This window comes from Poromitra crassiceps, assembly GCF_964638095.1.
Source record: "Poromitra crassiceps genome assembly, chromosome: 14".
NCBI lineage: Eukaryota > Metazoa > Chordata > Actinopteri > Beryciformes > Melamphaidae > Poromitra > Poromitra crassiceps.
In genome coordinates, this window is record NC_139633.1 from 25694686 (window position 1) to 25720139 (window position 25454).

General features: G+C 43.2%; 1 protein-coding gene and 1 pseudogene across 2 annotated transcripts in view; one reads left to right on the forward strand and one right to left on the reverse strand.

Annotated features, from left to right (window-relative positions):
- LOC310789095 (ryanodine receptor 2-like) overlaps window positions 1–17341 on the reverse strand; it is a gene marked incomplete at both ends in the record, with an annotated part of 94003 nt that extends 76662 nt beyond the window's left edge. The window contains 21 exons of the mRNA XM_083650691.1: window positions 701–805; window positions 1038–1257; window positions 1440–1632; window positions 1825–2066; window positions 4915–5048; window positions 5787–5905; window positions 6157–6252; window positions 6365–6500; window positions 6592–6775; window positions 6866–6987; window positions 7137–7301; window positions 7409–7565; window positions 8289–8363; window positions 8449–8545; window positions 10058–10181; window positions 12961–13073; window positions 13448–13526; window positions 13652–13726; window positions 14207–14311; window positions 14797–14916; window positions 17294–17341. Of these exons, the coding sequence (XP_083506817.1) occupies window positions 701–805; window positions 1038–1257; window positions 1440–1632; window positions 1825–2066; window positions 4915–5048; window positions 5787–5905; window positions 6157–6252; window positions 6365–6500; window positions 6592–6775; window positions 6866–6987; window positions 7137–7301; window positions 7409–7565; window positions 8289–8363; window positions 8449–8545; window positions 10058–10181; window positions 12961–13073; window positions 13448–13526; window positions 13652–13726; window positions 14207–14311; window positions 14797–14916; window positions 17294–17341 (2709 nt within the window). The remainder of the gene's footprint in view (window positions 1–700; window positions 806–1037; window positions 1258–1439; window positions 1633–1824; window positions 2067–4914; window positions 5049–5786; window positions 5906–6156; window positions 6253–6364; window positions 6501–6591; window positions 6776–6865; window positions 6988–7136; window positions 7302–7408; window positions 7566–8288; window positions 8364–8448; window positions 8546–10057; window positions 10182–12960; window positions 13074–13447; window positions 13527–13651; window positions 13727–14206; window positions 14312–14796; window positions 14917–17293) is intronic.
- A 1498-nt stretch (window positions 17342–18839) lies between these two features.
- On the forward strand, window positions 18840–19730 carry LOC310789096 (cilia- and flagella-associated protein 161 pseudogene; annotated as a pseudogene). The gene has a single exon. The product of its transcript is annotated as a cilia- and flagella-associated protein 161 pseudogene (transcript).
- Window positions 19731–25454: the final 5724 nt, after the last annotated feature.

Sequence of the window (25454 nt, forward strand, 5' to 3'; positions counted from 1 at the left end):
GTGGAAACGGTGTTTATTTACGGTTGTTTAAGTAAGTGGAGTGAAAACAGGACATGTTGCCCACCGCAAATTAGTGCTTTCATATTTCATCAACACTAATCAAATGAGAACGTTATTGAGTAACGTTCGTTTAGGTTCATATTAGTGTTAACGTTTATCTGTGAGCTCTTCATCAGTATTGTAGGCTATACCACCATCCTGCCTCACTAAATTGTTGCGGTTATTTTAATTTGTATGCAGTGCTGCAGCTTGTGGGAAACAAAAGCGTGAGTCATAAATATCAAAGGGTGTAATTTATCACGGAGAGCGCGTTGCGGACGCAAAACAACGATGCGCCACGGTGCCAAGTTGCAATCCGTGCCAAATGCTATTTTACAGGGGACTTTACACCTAGTAAGACGTAGGTGTAAATTTTAAGTTCTAACTTATGCCTACGTTGTAACTATTTCACTTGGTGCAACCCAAATATTTTTAGTAGTGCGTAAACTCGGACTTAGTGAGACTTTACGTTCAAACTAGCTTACGTTTCAACTTACGCACAGCTGGTGCAACCCACTGCTGACATCGTTCACACTGTTTAACCAAGCAAAACCCAAGCAAGCTGGACCCGGCGCAGCATGTTAGTATTAAGTGAAAGGGTCAATTGGTACAAAATAAATACTGATTTAACAAAAAAATAGTGTTCCTGCTCTTTTCTTACAGGTCCATGTGTCCATCCAAGATCGATCTTCTCCATCACCCAGCGCTCGTGGATATTCTCAGCCAGTCTCTCTCGGATATGCTCCAGTTGTGGGAGCAATACTACCTATACAGGATTGACAAGTGAAGAAAACGTTTATACAGTTATAAAGTACGTATACTGTTACAAGTATAGTGACATGGTAACATCAGCTGTCCACAAATGGTCAGCTTCAAATGTGATGTAAATTTAATTGGATTAAAAATAAATAAATAAATAATAATAATAACTTCGCTATAAATAAGCAATGCCCTTTCTGTGAAAGAAACAACATCTGTTTAATTGTGCTGATCCATACCTTGCTGATGTCTACTGGTGTGGGAGTGAAGGTAGTCGGTTTGAGGGGTACTGATGGACCAATGAGCTCTTGTGTCCCGTCTCCATAGTCCAGGGTGTATCTCTGACATGGCTCTACCTTCAGCTTGACTCTGGGGAGCAGAGCCTCAGAACATGGAGCAAAGCTTGGCGGGGGCAGGAAGCGGAACTCCCCGTGCCTCCCGCCAAACAGGAAACGAACCCTGGTTTCAACAAATAAGACAAGGAAGTATTGATCTCATGACATGATAGAAATGCATAGGTTCGATGCTTAACTCAACTGGTCTCAAGTCTTTCATATTCAGAATTAGTTTGATGTACTTTGAGAGAAACCAAAACAAAACCATGGAGGAGAGCTAAACACAAACACATCATCGCCACTGACTTGACTCCAGCAGAGAAGCTGACCACAGGATAAAGGAGTCCGTCGCTGTTGAAGTTCTCCAGCATGCCCTGGACAGGCAGACCGTTGACCCGGAAGGAGATGCAGGGAGCATGGAGGTCAAGGCAGCAGCTGACCACATCCTCATCTTTCAGCAGGTGAGGGAAGGGAGAGCTCACTCTGCGACCCACACAGCCTGAGATTTAGGAGGGAGACTCTTATCCTTCAGACATGTTACACCTGTCCTCTCAAACACAGTTTTTTTTAACCTTTATATTCCTACATTTTGAATTCCATTTCAATGAAAGAGTTTCCCAGAAGTGCACGGACATGTAGCACATGCACTGAATCAGCTGTTTAAATGTCTATGGTTTAAACGCACCCTCACCTGACCAGAGGTGAAGCCCATCAAAGCCGTAGGAGCAGAGGTCGTCTCCCACCCCGGCGGACCCCCAGCCGTCTCCTCCCGTGGGCCTGGGCCGGTAGCCCTCTGTGCAGGCCCAGCCAACGCGCAGGTGGGTGGGCTCAGCTGTGAGGAAATGGTCCACATGATCCACAACCAGCTCGTAGTACCACCTCCGATGCTGGGCTGAATCTTCCCCCATAGCCAGGAAGATGTTGGGCCTCATGCTTTGATGAGCAGAGCAGAGAAGCAGAAAGGAGACAAGAGAAGACAAAGAGATGGTGGCTTTCTGTGGCCTTTAGTATTCAGCATTCATGATGGCTATCTTGCTACGAGCAAGATTTTCGATTGTTATTAAACAGTCAAAATTTAATATCGATGCCTCACATCTTACCTCTAATAGTAGACGAGACCAACGCCGAGTAGTCTCGCTTGAACCCCGAGTGAATCGGCCAGTGTTGTCTTGATGATTAGTCTGTCTGCGGCCGCGGCAGATCAGGAAGTGAAATGAAACGGTTTGCGGCAGCCACTTGGGCCATAACCAGAAAATAACAAAATAACTTCCAAACAAATGTTCGCAAGAGTAGCAAGCCCCTTGTTTATGGTCTGTTGCTAGGCAGAGCGAAACGGTTGAAGGCAGGCAGCTGCCATAAACCGTTTCGTTTCACTTCCTGGTCTATCCGGCCCGCCGGACACAGACTCTATAATCATCAAGAGAGCAATCTCCGATTCACACGGCTTTGGTCTCAGCTACTATTATAGGTAAGATGTGATGCATCAATATTACATTTAGACTGTTTAATAACAATGGAAAATCTTGCTCGTAGCTGCTTTAAAGTAAAAACAAGTTGTATTGGTTGTTTGCTTTGTTTACTGTATGTTCTTTAATACCTTGATTCATTTCAAATGAATTTAGCATGATTGTTGAGAAAACCAAATGTTATAAACTTGCTCTTTGAGAGACCAAATGAATTCCTGTTGCAAGTGGAATACTAAATTCAAATCAAGACACATTTACAGTATCAACTCATGTGAAAATGACAGGTGTTCAGGTGGGGAAAGAGGGTTTGCATGACAGGGGTGAGAGAAACACTGATACAGTATGAAAAACTCCACCTGTTAAAAGCAGCTACGGGGAACTTTAACTTTCTGTTTATTGTAGCGCCGCCTGTGGACAAAAGCGGTACTGGAACGAAAACTGCATTTCCTGAACACTGAGTCAGCGAGCTTCACCACTGTTCTATTTACAACATAAGGCTAATGTCACTGCTTAATTTGCTGGCTGGAACAAAAATTCCAACCAGTTTCACATGGAGGTGACACGTGACAGACGCTCTGCCCGGACAGCGTACCAGCAATAACAATATAGAAATCGCCAATCCCCTCTCCAATGGTCTCATTTATTAGTATAGTATTCAATTAAAATGTCCGTTTCATAACCAGTTAAACGTTCCCCCGTGGCTGCTTTGACACCAAGTGCCGCGTAGTCCAGTATTGTTGTAACAAACAGAATCCCTGAGAAAGAAAGAAAAATGCATTGACTTAGCCATTACAGCTGGGAAATCACCCATGCACACACCACCTAATAACACATGATGAAACGGAAATCGCAAAGATAATTTGATAGTAGCGAAGGATGGCTATGAATCAAAAACAGGACAAACAGGTCGCATCTGGGAAATTAATGTCAGTTCACTAATAATAGCAACACTTACCTTGCCCTGACAAGAGGTCTAACAGCAGTGGACATGAAAACAAAAGTAGCAAAATTGAAAGAATGGAGAAGTCGGGAGAGAACTATGAGCTGGTGAAAGATAATGAAAGAGATGAGACCGTATGAGAAGATGGATCAGAAAGAAAGTGACATGTCCGAAAGAGCATCTCGGAGAACTGACCGAATGAAGGCGAGGAGAGGATGGAAGAGGAGAGGATGAAAAATGAAGAGAGAAAGGAAGAGAGAATGAAAGTAGAAAGTAGAGGGATTTAGCAGAACAGGAGGTCAACGTGAGCTGCAAAATGGATTGTGCAGAATGTGAAGAGTGAAAAGGAAAATGAGAGAGAAGGCCTGAGGATGAAAACAGGCTGATGGACAGAGAAAGGAAAAGAAAACACGAGACAAGGAGGCAGCTGGTGAGGAAGAAGGGACAGATGGAGAAAAAAAAGACAAGCTGAAAGAACAGGCCAAAATGTTGAGAGACAGAGAAAAGAAACGGAAGATGATGAAATCAATGAATCCAAAGTTTGACCAAAGAGGAACGGAGAGAAGATGGAAAAAGTTGGAAACTTTCAAAGAAAGGTCGGAGGTCAAAGCAACAGATAAAAAAAACCTTATGGAGACATGATGATGGAGAAAATCCCTCAAGATCATGTGATGATAGAGCAAAGGCAATAAACCATACCTCCTCAGGAAGATGTCAAATTTCTCAAATCCCCCTGGAAGAGGGTGAGAAAAGGACATAACTGCTTTGATATCAGCATTTCTGGTCTGTTAAGAGAAAAATGGAACCGGTACAGCGAACAAAGACATGACCCTGAAGGACAGAAGCAGCTCTTCAACAAAAGGATGAGCCCTATAAGTGCAGAGCGACATCATCACGGATGACATCGACGATAACATGAAATTAAAGATAATAATAATAATTCGCCTTTTGCAGACAGCCCCTCACTTTTAGTTTCTGTGTGGTGCTGATGGACAGCTTCTTTTTATCGTTAAGATAGAAAGTGCTCTGAGAACGCACGATTTGGCCTCCGTAGTGTTTGAGGTCGGATGTGGGACGCGAGCATTTTTTTGATTTTCAGGCGGGCCTCGACTCGGAAAAGGTTAGGAACCGCTGTGTTAATCGTTAGCTGTTTGAGCAACTAAAACGCAAATACTGCAGAAACAAATTGAAATGAATATAAAGAAAGAGACATAAAACAAAGAGAACCACATCTGAAATAAACAAAAATGAATTTGAGAAGCAAAGAGAAAACAGAATAAAACAGCACAGAATGTAACGGAGAGGAATGAATGGCTCAGAACAGATTACGATGGAACAGAGCAGACATATTAATAGACATCAATCCAAAGAGTACCTGTTAACCTTGTTGACCAGGCGTGTTTGGAGCAGCAGGTCTCTCTCTGGCAACAGACTGTCACAGATGAGGTTCTGGTTGGAGCGCACTGCCACACCATGGCACACACACAGAGAGCTCAGCACCTCCAGCACCTGGGACAAAACCAGTCAGCATGGCACACACAGAGAGCTCAGCACCTCCAGAACCTGGGACAAAACCAGTCAGCATGGCACACACAGAGAGATCAGCACCTCCAGTACCTGGGACAAAACCAGTCAGCATGGCACACACACAGAGAGATCAGCACCTCCAGTACCTGGCACAAAACCAGTCAGCATGGCACACACACAGAGAGATCAGCACCTCCAGTACCTGGGACAAAACCAGTCAGCATGGCACACATGTCTGTGGTGGAGTGGGGTACAGTATGGTACACTGTAGGAGTGTTATTTGCGGTGTGTGTGTCGCTTGTAATTTGCTGTAGCCTACTCGATTCTTTCGATTGTTGGGATGTTGATGTTGAGCACTTTGTTGTTAAATGTCTGCCTTTAATTGTAATGTTTTTTTCAATTGTGGTTGTATTTATCTGACTGTTGCCACAGATGCAAAGAATATTTCTGAAAGGATAAATAAATTAAACTATACTTTTGCATGGTTGCATTTTTGGCATCAATATTTCACAGATAAATTATATTTTATCGGTGCATTTCATCAGTGCAAACATTAAAACGTCCCAATGGCATACCTTTATTATTTTCTTAGAAAGCAAAATTTGGGTGAGCTACAGTACTACATGTACATCCCAGTAATTGGTTATTTTTGCTCGCCAAAGACATAAAGCATTTAGATAAACACATACCCTGCATACACAGAAAACCTCGCCTTATTACCTTATGATTGCGTCCATGTTTATCCAGGAGAGAGATGATGGAGTTGATGTGTCCTTCTTTGATGACATTGAGTGCTTCAGGACTGTCTACCAGGACACTGTGCAGAACCTCCAAGACTCCTATACATGACGGACAAGTACGACTGGTAAATAAATGTCCTGAGTATATTGTGTACAAACTATACTGAGATAACGATTGCCACGTACAATCCACGTGAATCAACACATAATAACACAGCTGAAGAATATCTAAATTGCTGCTTCTATAATAACTGACATATATGTCTACTCCACAACTAAATAATAGGGATCAACATTTGTAATAATTTGTACAAATTGTAAATCGGAGGAGTAATTGAAATCCAACCAACCAGTGGAGGCCTCCAGCCTGTCTAGCCTGCTGATCAGCCAGTCTATAGAGCCTGAGAAATGGGCACAGTTTTGACGGTTCCCTCGGATCAGTGCAGCTGAAGGGAAGAAGAACAGCAGATCAATTCACATGGAGTACTATAGAAAACATGACCTGTCTACATATACTGTATATACAATCTGTGTCTGGATATGCATCTGAATTCTCACCCAGTAGTTCATAGAAAGAGTTGAGGATGTTCTCCCACTCCTCCCCTGTGTCTCTCTGAGCAGCCTCAGCCAAATCAGAAGCGCCACTGTGTCGATGTAGACGGTCAATACAGTCCAAGGCCAAACCTATCACACCCTGAGAACAAAGAGAATATACGAGAGGGTGTAGAAAAATGACTAGCATATCACACATAGGACAAATTCATTAATTTGTCCATATTATTTACCTCCTCTTGAAACAGGTTCTGCCGGTTCTTTAGGGCTCCCATGCTGTTCTGCTTGGCCTCATGACTTAGCCCCTCCCCCGGAGGCTGGAAATAGCCAATTAGGTCGTGCAGACTAAATCTCACTATCTCCATCGGCAGACTGACAGAGGGGATGTTCCCTTGTTGGATTAAACCATCCAGTTTCCTACAACAAAAAAAGAAGGTGAATAAAGAATGTAATGTAAATGTAACGTAAAAGAGTGTTGGAGGGTCTTGATGTGGCCTACTACGGTACCTGACAAAGCGAGTGAACAGGAGGACGGCACTGCGGATGAGTCTGGCAGTGTGAGACTCTTCCCTCTGAGAGCGAGATAGGGTCAGCCCGTCGTCCATGTGACCCTCGCTGTGCATAATGGCCTAGAAAGAAGATAATTTTCTGTTTTTATCTTGATTCACACCGTATGCTATACTGTCATTTAGTACATTTACAACATACGACGAGGCAGTCAGTACAAACAATATGCCTTACACCTCTGGTAGATCAACGATGATTCATTAAGGTTCACCTTTCGCTGCGCCCCTCCCATGCGGGCGCTCATGTCATCGATGGTTTGGTAGGTGAGCCACAGGCCAGAGTCTACATGCTGAACGTAGCAAATGGAGTCTCCATACTTGATCTCTGGGGTCCCCATGCCATCCACATCCATCTTTGTGCCATAGTCGAGCTTCTCCTATCGGCAGAATAATATGTCAAGTCAAATCATATCCTATTTTAAGCCTGTATACTGAGCAGCTGCCTTGGAAAAAAGTTGAGCGTCTGTAGCATTTGACCCCTGACCTGTGAGGGTCGGAAGCAGAAGGAGGTTGTGTTGACGTCCGCCTTGTCCCGCTCCACCAGATGCAGGCCTTTCTCCTCCGTGAGACTCAAGTACCTCCCAGTAGTCACATGGTGCAGTCGGAAGGGCTGTCCCCAGCGTGTGTGGCTACCACTCCACCTGAGGAACATCAATAGCGTGGTAGTTTTTGTTGTTGTTAGTGTTTTAAGGAAACTGGCCAGAACCACTACGTTTAGCCAAGAGGAACGCAGAGTAGGGAGCGAGGATTTGATCCTAGGTCAGAGGTGGTAAATATGGTTCCCGAATCTCTATATACAATATTCACATTTTAACATTAGATGTTGAGGACAGAAATTACGAGATTTGATATCAACCCCCTTTCTAACCTTATCAACTGGTACGTTCTTGTTGTTTGACGGTAGGGTACATGATGTGACGATTTGTTATATTTGTGTTTTTGTCTTTTATTTTAAGACCCTCTGCAAACCAAATTTTACTCATGAAACAATGCAAAATTGAATTAATTGTTTTAATGGGGTTTCCACATAATAGGTTTGACCTATAGAGCTTGAACACCTTTCTGCCTATGTAAGGGGCTAAAAGTGATTTGAAATTATTCAGATTCAGATTCAGAAACACTTGATTGCCAAATGCATCACAAGGACACATGGGAATTAATTCTAGCGTAACAGCACAACTCAACAAGATAGAAAAACACAGACAGGACACAGTCAAGACACATTCAGGACATAGAACCTGTACGTAGTCAAATGGACAAACAAATATAAAAAGATCATTTTTGAATAAAAGATACGCAGCTAAAAACACCCCTCTAAAAGTAAAGTGAAAGTGAGCTGATGATTAAATTCCATGTATACTTACACAACACGCAGGATCTCCAGCCTCCAGAGAGAGCGGGCATGGCTGGACACTGCTCCAACCTCATAATGCACCATCCTGAATGGAAAAAGACGTCATTACCACAGAAGAAGAAGAGGATACCGATTTGTCGAGCCTGTACAGACAAGTCTCTTTAACTGACCTCCGTAGCTCGTCCCCCTGCTCTGTGGACGGAATGGTCAGACACGCGTCACTGTGCCCGTGGAGGAGCCGCAGTGTGTCTCCCCCTTTTAGGTATCCTAGGATTTGAGAGACCAGAGAAGATCTCCACTGAATGAAACATTTCATGCAGGAATAACCTTCATTGACCTCTTGGAAACAAGTTATTTGGTGGCTATAACTGCTACCTAAACAAGACTAATTATCGTAAGCCGCTTTCAGACATGCCTTGGAACTCGGGAGTTATCTAGAGCAGAGGTTCTCAAATGTTTTTCAGCCAAGGACCCCTTACAAGCTAGAAAATATACGGGGACCCCCTCATTCTGATTTGTGATTTTGGGCTAAGCTTAATTGTTTCCACGGTAACGTTCTTGTCTTTCAAATTGATAGGTTTCTTAGATTAGAATGGAATCCATGAACCATTTTAGATTTAGCTTTTGCAAAAAAAAAGTTTTTAGTTTTATTTTCCTTTAAACTTTTCGCGGACCCGCTGGCAAAGTGCCACGGACCCCCATTTGAGAACCGCTGATCTAGAGGGCATCCGGATGGCGGTGTATGTATGAACTCATTTTGGTGAGCTATGTGCGCTCCCCCGCGACCCTCCTATTCTGCTGCTCTATGACCAGCTCCGACCCTTGTATCAGGGGCGGATTGTTCCCCCTTCCCCTCCAGAGCTCGGTGAAGTAGCCAGCTCAGTGAGTGCATGAGGCGGGGGAGAGAGACAGAAAGCCAGCGTGACAGATTATTATTATCATATAAATAGTCGAGGTGAATGAGCGAGTGGAAAAAAAAACATCATAACACAGTTTCAGTTTTTCCAAATGAAGCTCAAACCTGCTCCGTGTGCGTCAGCCAACCGGCTACGTGCTTGCTGGATTGAAACGCTCATGGCTTTGATCTTATTTCATTTCTGCATAGCTTCGCACAGCACACACACATTTAATGAGCATTTTCGGACGCGAGGGTCGTCCCGCTTCCCAGTATTGGACATCGTTAGGTAGGGTATCTGGATCTGCTTGCGTCCATGCCTTTGATTTAACGTTTACACAGTGTTTGTGAAGATTCACGTGCAGAAATGCAAATTCCAAGTAGCGTCAAGTCAGGCAGTATAGAGCCACCATGTAACAGTGTTAGGTACAGCTCTTGCACTGAGTACCATTGGCATAACCAAAGTCTGCGTAATAATGATATTCAATAACACCCTCTTATGTATTTGTATTTGCACCAGTGTAGTTGTTCTGTTTGCATTAGTAGAAAGACACTCAACATGGCAGGAATGCCTCTTAGACCAAACAGATTGCTTGGACAGAATAGGATGGAATAGATCAATGGTTTGTCTCTAAATACTAATGCAGTGCCCGGTCGCCCCCGGTGCTGCACAGAACACGGTTTGCCTTTTTTAAATTCAAAGTTTATGAATACTAAACATGTCACGTGTCCAAATTGCGCCAAATCCAACACTGCACGTCCTTGGGTCCCCAGCAACATGGAGAATGGTTCTCGAGATATGCGAAGGACACACAGACACTCACAGACAGAGATTTTGCTGAAATGAGTGGAGAGATGTTGAGATTGCAGCAAAAGAGACTTGCCTTGAGCGACGCCGCCCCCAGAGCAGATAGGAGCGACAGTCCAGAGAGTCTGCTGGAAGGCTGCATCGACCATCAGACTGCCACTGAGGCTTCTGTTGTCGACTGCACTGCCAAGGGACAGGTGCTGCGAACAAACAAAATCACAGTGACAAAAATTGACTTACAGTAGCAACTGTAACCTCAATTCCTAATTGTTCTCCAACAATAGCTTTTTTTTATTATGCTTTTAAACACAAACACAAACACAGACACAGACAATACAAACAATACACAACACAATGGCCACAAAAAAACAAAACCTCTGAATTAGATCCTTGAGATGTATAAGAAAACACTCAGGCCATTACCATCGACAGAATACTGAACAGCCTTCTTTGATGAGAGCCTTTAATGTGAGGGCTGGGTAGTGGTACATGAAAAATGAGGTTAATGTTATCAACAATTTGAGCCCAGTAATCCTCAATATGGATACATGACCACACACCTCCAGCTCACATTCTGAGCACATTTCTGTCAGACTTGGATTCGTCCTGTGTCTAAGTTGGGGGCTAATTTCTAAATGATGCCATTTCCTGAATTGACTTACTCTGGTTCTATTTACATATCAAAATGTCTTTCGCAAATTACCGATATGTCTGCCCCACATACGTTCATCTATTGCAGGGATGTCAGAGATACGGCCCGCGGGCCGGGCAGGTTTCATCCGGGCCACGCGATGTTTTGGAATATTAAAAAAAATAAAAAATAAAATAATTATTATTATTATTAAATTCGCACCCCATTATCATGAACTACGTGTGGCTAATAAGCAAGCTAAGAGTTCATTCATAAGTTAATTAACCTGCACTACAAGGAAGTATGTCAGTAGGTCATCAGGTGTAAACAAAGCCGCCATGATGCCACGCTGGAATTGAATCGCGCATTCGGCTACCTACCAAAAAACAAGAAGGAATTGTAGGAATCAACAAGATGCTGTCGAAAAAGAGAAAGGTTGACACGGAATGCAGGCAGTTTCAAGAGAAATGGAAAGAGCAGTATTTCTTTTGTGAAGTAAATGGGTAAATGAGTCGAATTGATTTTAGTAAAAAAAAAAAATCCGGCCCCCATGAGGTCTCAGTTGAACAAATCCGGCCCTCTACCTAATATGAGTCTGACACCCCTGATCTATTGTGAGATTGAAGTCATTATTCGATCAGAGGATTGGGACTAGCAAGGTTAAGTTCAGCATCCCCCTGACTAAGAACTGATTTCTTGCTTCTCTTAAGGAGTAAAGGTTCTATCTGCGAAGTCGGACAATCAAAGAGGTGACCTTTATCAAATAGGTGGCCCAAAGTTAAAATCCCTCTATCTCTCCAGATATTAAATCCTCCATCTGACCCTGGAGCAAAATCAATGCTACATCGTCTGGGAGCCAGGGAAGAAAGTGTTTCTGAGCAACCATCTAACATTCTTATGGCCTGCCAAGCTTGCCGACTAGTTCTGATGATGATGCTATTATCCATGAACTTTACTGTAGTTACTAGTTTATTCAATCATTGAACACAATACAGGCAGACAGGACACAGACAACAGATTGACAAGCAACTAGGGCTGTCACTTTTTCCAAAAATAAAGTTCGAACGAACTTTAATTGCCCGCAAAATGTTCGAATATATTCAAAGTTTTTTGGTTAATTTTTTTTTTTTTTTTTTTTTTTGCAGGCCAGGCCACCGGGCATCGGCTCGACATGCCCGATTATGCAGTCTCCGCCTGCCGGTTACATCGTATAAATATATATAATATAATATAAAATATTAAAAGAATATAAAAAAGAAATCCTCAGCTGTCATGGTCCAGTCAGTCAGCTCCTCTCCGCTGCTGTGTTAGCTTGGACGCTCACAGTCACAACACAGCCTCACAAACTTGGCTGCATCTAACTCGAGACAATGTTTCAGACCCTGGAGACTTTCTCAGAAGAGACTAACGCGACAAATCTGGAGACTTTTTCTGACATGGGATTAACATTACCAGCAAGCAGCAGTTGGTTAATTTTGGTTATTAATAAAAAAAATAAAAAATAAAAAAATCGAACAGGTCAATTATACATTCGAACATGCCCTCCTCCCCCACATTCGAAGTTAAATTCGAATTTCGAATAAAAAGTGACAGCCCTACAAGCAACTAGGGGTGTCACGATACACTCAGTTCACGATACGATACACGATATTGGTTTCACGATAACGATACGATATTTTAACAATATTTTTTTTGCGATCAATTTGTAAGTTGAGGGGGCATCCTCCACGCTAATTTGAGTAATTTCACCATTTTCATCCTCCGTGTCTGTAACGTCCCTCGTCTGTTCAAACAAACCAATGAAAAGGAGAGCGAGCATGCAATCAGATGCAGATCAGTGCCACCCTGTTCAGCTTCTTTTTCTCGCGATATGAGATTTAATCTCAACGATACATATTGTCACGTTTTGATATCGCGATATATTGTGGGATGATATATTGTAACATCCCTACAAGCAACACATTAAGTCAAAGGAAATAAGAACAGGGAAGTGTAACACGTAGTCTGGTTCTGTGGGTCAGAAGTGAGGAGGTACAGTAGACATAAATACTATATACTATGGAATAAAGACGACAGTCCTAAATGTAATTCCATATTCAAATGATCAACTTCAAATTTAAATCAACATTATTACCGTATGTATTTATTTTGGATGTCATATAAATATGGCATGACAACCTCTATAAATAACTACTATTGTTTAATTCCATGATATAATATTAAATAGGTGACGTTTGAGGTAGTATGTATGTGCAGCATGTTGCAAATGGGACGTACTTTAAGCATGGTTTATCTATCACTAGGCATAAATAACTGTGAACCTTGACCTAAAATATGAACTGACTCACCAGGTATCTCTCTGAGGAAACGTTGACCAGTATGAGGTCATCTCCAACACGCACCTTCTCACCCTCTGACCTCTGTCTGGATGCGGGGTGGACTGTCCACCAACAGGCCTCGCCTGAACCACACGTGCACACACACACACACACACACACACACACACACACACACACACACACACACACAGACACACACACAGACACACAGACACACAGACACACACACACACACACACACACACACACACACACACACACACACACACACACACACACACACACACACACACACACACACACACACACACACAGAGAATACATAGCAGTTCCAAATGCCTTACACATCAGTTATATCACTACGAATGTGGTACTGTATAAGTTGTGTGAATATCTCTGTAGATACCAAAAAGTACACAGCATAACAAAACACAATGAGCTACTGTATTGATATTATGATTTATCGCCCATTTAAAAAGATAACCACACCAAATACCTGTTTTATCCTCTTGCAGACCAACATCAAATGCCAGCTTATCAGTTGAAGACTCGGACGATGATAAGCAGCTGAGATACTGGGATAAAATGTACAGTGGATACATATTTCAACACTAAAAACTCTTATCACATCCCCTATAATGGGAAGAAGACAAAAGTCAACTCTCTCATCTTTATTTGTGGTATATCAAGAATCGCTCACCATGCTACTGTATGAGTGTTGGAACACCACTGCCTGGCCGTAGAGAAGGGTGCGATGACCACCTCCAAGTCCTGCCTGCAAAACACAAGAGCACTCAGCACATTACAGGAAAGCAGGTGTAGTGTGAAGAGTGAACTCACTCAGAGAAGCCCTCAGAAGAGACAGAAATAGAAATGAGTAGAAATACATCTAAAACAAATAGATGTGCATAATCATAAGACAAAAGCCCAAAGAAAATCTATTTCAAATAGGAAAGAAAGGACTGCATTAGATCAGGAAGAGGAGAGGAGAGGAGAGGAGAGGAGAGGAGAGGAGAGGAGAGGAGAGGAGAGGAGAGGAGAGGAGAGGAGAGGAGAGGGGATCAGAGGAGAGGAGAGGAGAGGAGAGGGGATCAGAGGAGAGGAGAGGAGAGGAGAGGGGATCAGAGGAGAAGAGAGGAGAGGAGAGCAGAGGAGAGGAGAGGAGAGGAGATGAGAGGAGAGGAGAGGAGAGGAGAGGAGAGTAGAGGAGAGGAGAGGAGAGGAGAGGAGAGGAGAGGAGAGGAGAGGAGCTCACCCCTGCAGCTTGGTCAACCCTGTTGGCCAGCATCTCCTGCAGGGCTCGGACAGAGAGACACTGGGCCAGGACAAAGGCGCACACAGAAAGATCTGGTGGAACATTCTAGTGAAAAACATAAAGACAGAACATTTTAAGTATAGCCTCCCCATTAGGTCGATGGAGGCAATATTTGTTTGGCCATCAATGACCACCATTATCGATCATCGTCTCTACTGTATGATGTACCATCTCACGTTAAATTGAGGCGATGCAGAAGAAGACTGATAATAATAAACCAATACTGTACAAAAACAAGGCTTTCAGTCCTGCAGGTTTGAACCCCTACAGTACATATAACAAGTAATTGTTGATGTTTTGCCAAATTTTCGAAATTAAGCAAAGATTGGTTGTTTAGTGACGTCTATACAGAAGATATTTCTGTATGGGTCAAATATTTGGAAATTCTTCATTGATGCATTTGCATCATCTTGCATATTGCTTATTGAGACATCATGGACTGTGTTTCCCATCACAAACGTGACGGTCAGCTAACAAACTGCTCTGGTAATGGTGGCGAGTCGAGATGTTTCAGGTGGATCTATCTATACCTTGCAGTTGGAGGTGGGCTCAAGGCAGCAGAGTCGGCAGCCAAAGCCCTCAGCAGCAAGACAGAGCTTCACAAGCTCCTCCTGGGAGGTGACGGTGCTCTGCAAAACCACCTCATCCCCCTGACACACACACACACACACACACACACACACACACACACACACACACACACACACACACACACACACACACACACACAGTTCACAGTAACACAAAAATCACTTGTCCATAGGGCTATTAAAGATTTCAACTTTGACACATTATGTGTAAACGTAAATGGATGGATTTTTAGACTTAAGTCACCCATAACCAATATTCAATACATCTAACCTTTTCCATGCTAAACAATTTCCCCCTGAGTTTTATTCTTGTCAGTAACACACAATTATGTTATGTGGGTTGTAGCTCTTACAGGCAGGGTGACCTGTAAATACATGTAGAGCTACCATGGACTGTATATAATATCGAGCTACACATACTGTAAATACATGTAGAGCTACACAAACACTATGTACAAAAGCACAAATGCAAGCAAAAACACACACAAGCATGGAGACACACACCAGTGCTATCACGCACAACTCACAAATTCATTCTTATCATTATCTCAAATGTCGAATGAACCAGGTCAAAGGAATCACAATCTCCACAGTCTATTTACGGATGGTGTGGAGAGGGAGAACAGACGACTGGTCTCCACTGTCCAACCAGGGCTACTAACACCTCTCTGTACCCAGGCTGCATGCCACCATGCTGGGGTGATACTGCAATGTCTGACCTCAGATTCACCCTCCTCCTGACCACTCTCCTCCATATCAGCAGTGCTCTGGAATCAGTCAGTCACACGCTTCCTGTTAGGCCGGGGTCAGGTGGATTCATTCGCAGACAGACACATGACGGCCGTAAAAGGCTTGCAGGCAAACAGGAGTCAACGTGGACTGGCCATCTTTGATTCTACAATCTGAATGTGTGAAGCTGGCAGAGCTGAACTCTTATAGCCCTCGAACGTGACAACATTACCGCATGACATCATAAGTGAAATCACTAAGCTTCAACAGTGACATGTCAGCCAGGTGTAAATATGAACTTATTATGACAATTATGACATCATCACTGTTGACATCGTCTTCAACGATGACATCATTAAAACCTCCGACAGTGACATGATCACTGTGACGTCGTAACCTTCAGTGAAATCATCAATCATGACATTATCATCATCCATCATCATCATCGGTGACATCGAAGTACAGTCGTCATCATTGGTGACATCATCCAACACTTCCCCCAACGAAATGCACATACATTCAGCTCACTCAGGACTTTCACAGGAACTTCATAGAATTTGAAACTGACAGTCAGTGACTTATGTTTTATGATGCATTTCAATCTGGAATGTTCATGTAACTATGAGGAGATATCTCAATCGTGCAAAACATATTTGCACCGAAACTGGCTGGCACAAAGTGGATACCATCTCTGCTTGGCAAAGTGTGCGTGATCCAGTCTCAATCCCCCCCCCCCTCTCTACCCTGCCCCTGTGTGTGTGTGTGTGTGTGTGTGTGTGTGTGTGTGTGTGTGTGTGTGTGTGTGTGTGTGTGTGTGTGTGTGTGTGTGTGTGTGTGTGTGTGTGTGTTACATCCAGCACTCTCTCCATTATCAGAGGGCAGAGATAACAAGCTGTGTGAGAGGAGAGGACTCACAACTAGGGAACACAGATAAGATAAGAAGAAGAACCTCCGTGATCTCGCAGCAATGATGATAAAAGTTACAAAATAAAATCCATCAGTGAGCTTCCTTTACTGTACCTGGCTGTCTGGCAGGGATTAAACAAAACTATTTCAAACATAGCGAGGTTTAGAGTCTGAGATAGAGGAAATGATGTCGTTATCTGCTTTTAAGGATGCATTTTGTGCCACAAATCAGAACTCAGGAAAATGTTTTTAGATCATCGACAACCGACTTGCCTGCAACATAAGGTCACATTTTATAGGCTACTAGTAAGTTGTGTCACTAAAATGTCTACTGAGTTTCAGGTGACACAATAGTGTGAAAAGTACTAGTAGCTAGTATAGTAAATATCCAATGGCAGGGGTAGGATTAACCCTCCCAGGTCTAAGCCATTTTTTCCTATTTTTGGTGACTACAACCCCATTTTTAAACCTAAACTTAAACCCCTAGCCCAGACATTGAATATGTACTAGTCTAGACTACTTTTCACCTAGCTAAGCTAATACAGCATATTATTATGTATAAAACATCACTTTAATCAATACACATTTAAAGAACTTTTAAAGCTATGACACCATCGCTTCAAACTGGTGAGCGCCATCATCACTTAGCAGGGAATACCCACACACAGCACATGCAACAGGTGACAGGTCCAGCCCTGAGCTACTGTATAGCGTTAGCTCAATTGACTTTGAACGGACTGTAACGTAGTTTCAGGTTCATGGGGGGCCTACTTGTATTCAGTTTAGTAGCTGACTGACTCACCGTTCGCAGAAACTGGATTTCATCTTCGCCCTCGGAAGTGTCGGTCATTTTTTCAACCCAAGCTAACAAAGTGAGGTTGGGACAGACGGTGCGGCGACTAGGAGGAGGAGGAGGAGAGGAGCCAGGCAGGAGATCGGCTCCTCAGGGCCGCCGTGGTGGGCGGAACCTAAACCATATAAGGTAGGCTACTGTATTATTGTGTTTGTTTGTTTGTTTGTTTGTTTGTTTGTTTGTTTGTTTGTTTGTTTGTTTGTTTGTTTGTTTGTTTTTCCTTACATTTACTCAACTTATTTGTATCACTGATTAGTTTAAATTAAAAGAATCAGTCAATAGATAGGATAGAGTAGGCTACAAAGACTGACCAGACTGCACTACACCACAATAGAATAGAATAGAATAGAATAGAATAGAATAGAATAGAATAGAATAGAATAGAATAGACCGATATCGGCCAGGCTTTGGCCCAGGCCGACCGATAAGGACAGCAGTACACACACACACACACACACACACACACACACACACACACACACACACACACACACACACACACACACACACACACACACACACACACACACACACACACACACACACACACAGTGGTCCTTGAAGGGGCTCTAGGGGTGTGTGTGTGTGTGTGTATTTAATAAATAATCTTTCATTTCAACATTTTTCTCTTTCTTTGTGGAGGGCTGGTGCAATATTTTACCACTGGGTACGCTTGATGTATATGTACACTGTAGGAATTTAATGTTAATTGTCATCTGATTGCACTGTCTATATGTCAATATGTATATGTCTAACGCTGTGTCTCTTGATGCCCAAAAATAATTTCTCCCAAGGGAGACAATAAAGGCTTATTCAATTCAATTCTTCAGGAGGTTCCAGGGGTCCTTCAGGGGGTCCAGAGGTCCTTAAGTGTTACCGATACAGAGGTCCGCCAAACTAGATTTGATAATTGTTTTGGAAGACATAAACACAAAGTGCATGGTGTCTGCAGCACTACTGCAAGCTGGTTGTCACACCAGTAGCAATTAATGTGCAGCTAATTAAAAAAGCTGTACAAAGCACGATGAGGTGAAGCACCATAGCCTACCAGTGATTCTACACAATCACAGAGGCTGTGGTACTTAACTTATTGGCAATCATCTAGACTGTTCCTGTTGTGGTACTGACTTTTATGTTTGTGGGGATAAAAGAAAGTCCACTCACACAGTAAAGTGAGAATTAATTTCAAAATCAGAAAGGTAACAGGGATAACACTGAAGACACAAGTTTATAAATTCTGGAAGATTTGTTCCTTTACACCAGTGGAAATGCAGTATAGCTGGGGGAATTATAGATGATTGTAATTGTTCGAGTGACATCACTGGTGGTGACATCATCACTCATGACATCACCAATGATATCACTCACTGATGACATCGATATCACAATTGCTTGAGTAACATCACTGATGACATCATCATCGAGTGCTCAAGTGACATCACTGGTGATATTCTATACATAACACGAATTGTTGCCAGAATTCGCCCTGCTCAGCATGAACACTGCGAGAACGTACTGCCCGGGAGTGCGAGTCCGAAACTGGAACGAGGACCTGTGCCTGGACGAGGCTATACTGAAAGAGTTCCTGGAGAGAAAAGAGAGGGGTGAGCTCACTGTTCAGAGAGTCGCCTTCCTCAAAGAGAATATTTTGAGCCGGGTGAACCTCTCCGTATCCAAGGATGGTGGATTGTGCTTCGGAGACGTTGTGATGTTGGTGAACATGGGAGGGCTGAATAGGGAGTGCACTGCGCTCAGCATCAACGCAGACATCAACAGTCTAACAAAGGCTCCTCACCCTGTCATTCACGCCCCGTGTGGCGTCAGTGCAGGCAGAAGTGTGCAGCCCTGCACACGCACCGCCTTCATCATCACCAGTGTAGACGGCAGTCCCGAGGGATCGGCTCTACATTACGAGCAAAGCTTCGCACTGAGAACCACAAGCGGCTTCGCCGGAGGATTGTATTTGACCAGCGACCTGCGGACTTTTCAGAAGTACGCGAAGAGGTCCCGCCTCCAGGAAGTGAGTTTGGAGGAGGAGCGTTCTTTTTTGTCGTGGTGGAAGATTGTGCACTTTGACTCGCAGGAGAGGCTCGAGTATGAGGGTGAACTTGTTCCCGCGAATGTGACGCTGCTTCTCATGCACTGCAAGACCAACCAGGCTCTGGCTGTTCTGGGAGATCAAGTCCTTTGCACCACATATGGCAGTGAGTATGAGGTGACCGCCCACACCTTCTTGCACCTGGACTCTCACAGTGTCGAGAAGGACAACAATCACTGGGTGCTCTTCACCTCTGACCACGGAGGAGAAGAAGGGATTTTTCTTTTCGACACCCCGCACTCGGCGGCCAAAGCCACCGAGCTCACACAGGCACACACAGGGGTTTAGTGTAAGGTGACCGGACGTCCCTGATTTCCGGAGACAGCCCCCGTTTTTGGTGATCTGTCCCCGGCTGGAGCTGCCCCCCGAAAATGTCGCCGATTTTGTACTCGTCCCCCGAGATTATTGTCTTTCAGAGGCTCTAGTGGGCTAATTTTTAAAGGAGAATTTCGGTATTCAACCTGGACCCTAATGTGGGGTGCAGTAGGGGCATGTGGGAAAAGCAGCTGCCAACTGCAGCGATCTTGGTCAATACTGCACCAATTTCAAATATTTCTGTTCACATTTTAGTTATACATAAAAAAAAATATGAAAATAGGGTCCAGGTTGAAAAATACCGGAATCCTCCTTTAAAGCTATAGTGAAGATACATGAAACTAGAAGACCTAAGGCATCCGTTGGTCCCATGTCATGCTAGCTTGTTGGGGAGGGTCTAAGTAACGCACCAAATCAGGCTACATTTTGGCGAGGAAAAAACTGGCATGGCCATTTTCTGTGAGCACACTTTCATCATTTTTAGCTGCGGCCAGCTATGTCCTTGCTTGGTTGGTTGGTTGGTTGGTTGGTCCACAAGATCTATGTCAGTGGAGTGGATGACATCACGCATATCTGGTCACAGCTCAACAGTCATGTGACATTTCTTGCCCCGGAAGTGAGTTTCCCATTCTTCCCATTCTTCCGAGCATAAGTGTGTGCGGGTTCTATTATTATTTCTACTGAATTTGTATTTAACCCAGCACCCCTCTCAGTGATGAGCGTATTTTTTCACTTTTCATTTAACATAATCAGTGATGTCATAAATCACTGATGATGTCACAATGACAATGTCCAGTGAACTGATGTCAATTGTCCCTTATGCATAGACATTCTAACATCAGTGACATCTTCAGCAATGTCATAAATCACTAATGTCATACCCACTGATGTTGGAGGAGCACGGGGATGGAGATAGCTCCAAAGGAACAGGAATGGGCGAGGAAGACCTCCCTTTTACCTGGTTATATGCAAGAAGAGACATCGGAGACCCAAACCTCCTCAGTCCCCAGTGAACAGAAGACGTCCTTGTTATCTGGTGTCCGGATCAAGCAGGAGACCCTGGGAACGAGTGTACCCTGCCCTTCTGCTCAGCAGCCCGGCAAGACATAGCTGCAACACCCCGGGCAGGGCCTCGGACATCAGGAAACCGTAGTGTGTCCAGTCACAGCAGGTCCAGTAGATGTTCAGTGGCCTCTGCCAGCCAGTCTCTCTCCAAGGTCCGATCTGCACTCTACGAAGTTAGGATGACGCAGTTGAAGCTTGAAGACCTCCGCCAGATCAAGGATGAGGGCGATGCTGATATTGAAGACAAACAGCGAGACAAACAAGCCAAGGAAGTTCAGCGGGCCCAAGGAGTAGCTCAGCGGGCCCAAGGAGTAGTTCAGCTGCGCCAAGTAGAGACTCTCAAAGCTACAGAGGCGGCCCAGTTTCGTGCCTCTATACTTCGTGTTATGACCCTGGGGGTCATTATGTATTATTATTGATTTTTATTTTAGTTTATTTAAAATGATAAGTGACATACATAATATACAATGATCGCATATCATAATAGCCAGTGAACCACAAGCAGCAGTGATGATAAAAAACATCATCATGACCACCCCCCACCCCCACCCCCCCTACCCCAGGACCAATGACTACAACATAAAACAAAACAGGTAAGATATGGCTAGATACACTCTTTCAATTTCTCAGCTGCCAGCACCCACAAACCAATGTGGGATTCTTTAACTCCAAGGACACGATCAGTGGATAACTCCAGGTAAACTACATCAAGGAAAGTGAGAAGCCACACCCAGGGGGTCATATATGTATTTTTATCCCTATACTGTGATCATCTGCATTGTGTTTCCTCCTGTATGTTGAGTAGATAACTGCTGATGAGAGACTGATGCATTCCAGCTTGGGTGAATGATGATTGCTTGTGGTGTGAGTTTGATTGGCTGGGCCCTAGGTATATCCTGGCTGGTGATTGGCTGGGGACTCGGCACCTGGACTATAAAGCTTGCTGAGAACCGGCTATCATCGTCTTCCTCCTTGCCAGCTTCCAACTGGTCAACTTCAGTGCTGTACTTAGTGATGGGTTAACTGGATTAACTTGAGATCTGGGCATGTTGCTAAAGTGTGACAATAAATCACATTTTTGGGGCTTTAACTCTTTGTTGGCTGGTTGTGTTAGAGCTGGGAAGGAGCGGGTCTGCTTTTCATGTTACACCTGGTACCCCTATAGGCTGGGTCGTAACGTAACACTTGAGAGGACCCTGCAGCTTCATTGGCACCTCCTGGTACATCAGGCATTTTCCTGGACAGTAATCAGGCCCTCCAGTACCCACCAGGTTAATCTCTCGAGATATGTTTTATATTGAATAATCATTTTGCCAGGCAGCTAGCTGGCTGCCAGCCTAATCTGGCTGACAACCCTGAGGACAAATTGTCCATCATCAGAGACCAAAACATCCATGTCATAAGTCCTACATCAATTACATCATTAGTGATGTCATAAATCCCACACTGACTGACTGACAACCCTGAGGACAAATTATGTCATCAGTGGCTGGCAGCAAACTGCCTGGCAGTATTTTTGCAGTCAGATGACATCAATAACACACGCCTGGCATATACAGTACTGTAGCGTATTCAGAATCGTTAGACTTGTATTTTGACTTAATAGGAGGAAAATTGTGACTTAATTGTTGTGTTGTTGACTGAGTGAAAATGAAGAAGTGATGGACAATATACAAAAAGAACATTCCTCCTCTTCCTGTGGCAATAAACCACATTAGAATATTTCCTAGGTCAGATTTCTGGGAGCTGAAAGCAGAATGGGCAAGGGTGAGAAATCCTATATACCATACAATCTATTAATACAACAAATACAACTCATTTCAACAATATATCTTCTCCCAGTCATACAGTATTTTATTTTGCAGACATGACTTATCAGGTTGAAAAACTTTAATTTCAATTAATCATGAATACTTTATTGAATGAATTCATTACCTTCAAGTACAAAGTTCACCTCACTGAATTCACCAATAAGAGCCACCAAGTTTCTACAACCATTTCAAGCAAGGTGTATACTGACAGAATAGCTTCCTCTGCCCACAAACATACCACATAGCCAAACTCTCCACTGAAATGGGAAACTATCTTGCAGCAAAAGGGATCAGTATCTGAGGCAACATTGCTAATGTGATTAACAGAATAGAAAAACCTCAGTTCCATTGGGACATTGTACAATGTGGAAATGCCTTGAATGCCATTTTTCATTTCATGCTAATTTTTTTTTATACATTAACATTATGTCAACGTGCCAATTGAAATCGTGCCAATTGAAATCAACCTTCAGCATCTCAAAATCCCTTATAGCGCGCATTCCCAAAAACATAGACATTGGAAGGAAACATGAAAACAAAACATGACAGTGCTGGACTCAATCGGACATCTAATCGCTGCGACTATGTTCCTTTGCTTTATTGATGCTCCTCGAGCTTTTGACAGGATTAATCATGCCAAACTGTTTCAGAAGCTGCTTGATAGAGGCATTCCTAAGCACATTGTGCGTATACTGCTGTTTTGGTACGCAAATCAGCAAATGCAGGTTAAATGGGGTAATGTGACATCTTCCACTTAGCAATGGGGTCCGGCAAGGGGGGATTTTATCTCCCATTTTATTCAACGTTTACATGGATGATCTATCTAGTGAATTAAATGAGTGCAATACGGGCTGTCTTATGGGTAACTCTATCATCAATCACCTTATGTACGCTGATGACCTGGTCGTTCTGAGTCCATACAGTGGAGGGCTACAGCAACTATTGAAAGTGTGCTCAAATTATGGCAATGAACATGACATCATTTACAATGCAAAAAAGAGTAGTGTCATGATAGTGAGACGCCAGGAGGACAAGAAATTGGCTTTCCCAGCCTTTCACCTATCCGACAGTCATCTTTCTGTATGCCAGGAAATTAAGTACCTTGGCCACATCTTCACAGATAATCTCCATGATGATAGAGATATCTATAGACAGTGCCACAAACTTTATGCTCAGGCTAATATGTTGCTTCGCAGGTTCAGTATGTGTTCTGGTCCTGTCAAGTGTGCACTTTTTAAAGCTTTCTGCACTCCCATGTATACAGCTTTCTTATGGTGCACATATAAGAAAGGTAGCATGCGGAGGCTTAAGGTGGCCTACAATGATGCCCTGAGGATTCTACTTGGGGTCCCTAGGTGGCATAGTGCCAGTCACTTGTTTGTGACGTGTGGAATCCACACATGTGAGGCTCTCTTAAGGCATTCTATGTATGGATTCATGTCTCGCCGGGATGAGTCCCAGAACAGTATTATTGAGGATATAGTCAATCCTGGGAAGAGCTGTCTTCGGTTATCGTCCAGGCTGCGTAAACACTGGAGAGTCAGCCTCTATTTATGATCTTATGTTTGTTGTTTTTCTCTTATTTTTTTAACTGTATAATTTGTTGTGTGATGTTGATAATATGTATGTACTCTATGGACCCCCTGTGTGTCTGGAATAAAGTTTAAAGTAAAGTAAAAAAAAACAAAAAAAACTACCATAACTCTTTTGTTGATATACTGTACCAGTACTTCTAAGTGATCTGTATTTTTGATGGGGTAAAATTCTCATCACCCCCTAGTGGCCGTGGCCGAGAATCCATGTCGGGAATTAAATATTAAATATTTATTTATAACACTAATCTTCTATGCCTTGCTCTAGATAAAGGGTAGAATAATTGTGTGACTGACTATTTTCAATGTTTATTATAAAACAATATTATTCTGGTCTCATTTCCACGGTGGGCAGCCGGATGCAACCGCCTGCATGGGCATCTTGCATGCGCACCCATGACAGGCAATTAAATGTAGGCTAAACACTGCTCAGTGCTCAAGCACTCATAGCTCTCTCCTTTTAGCAACTTTCTCTCTTGTTTAGCCATACACGCTTTTCAGATCTGCTAGTTATGAGGCTACTTATCGTTAGTTTGCTCCTCTCTCTCGCTCAATCCTCTCCCCCCACGCATCCTCCAGTCCGAGTCCATGCATGTGGACTCCAGAAACTAACAGAACTACATGTAGCCTACTACTCATCTGTGGTGTCCACAGTGGCCCATGTGTATTCCATCACTCATTGACATACTAGTCGGGATATGAAAATGCACCTTCTGGTATCCTAATTATTAATGTTCGTCTAGATTTTTTCTGCACCCCCAACCTTAAAGTTCAAACTTCGCCTATGATTCTCATCTAGTTTCACTTGAATCACAGAGAACACTACCTTAGGTGTGACTTTTGTATCACACTGCACTGAAGGCTATCTCAAAATATGGAGGGAACATGGCAAATGTCTTTCAAAATGTAATATACTACATATTACTAGTTACTTTCATTTGAAAGTAATAATTTACTTTACAATATTACTGCCTGTGTAGAGTAACTCGTTACTTATTACACTACTTTTTCATTACTTTCACCAAAATAACTGCAGTAGCAGAATGACATCGCTGGCCCAGAACCATCCCGAAAAATAATTTAAAGTCTTAAGTCAGTGTAAACCGTCCAAAATTCTAAATGTTATCCTTTTCCTTTGTGATTGTCATCTACAGTATAGTGGTTGTTTGCATAAAAACACACAATTTGATTAGGAAATGATTGTATCTTTATTTAAATATGGGGTTTGA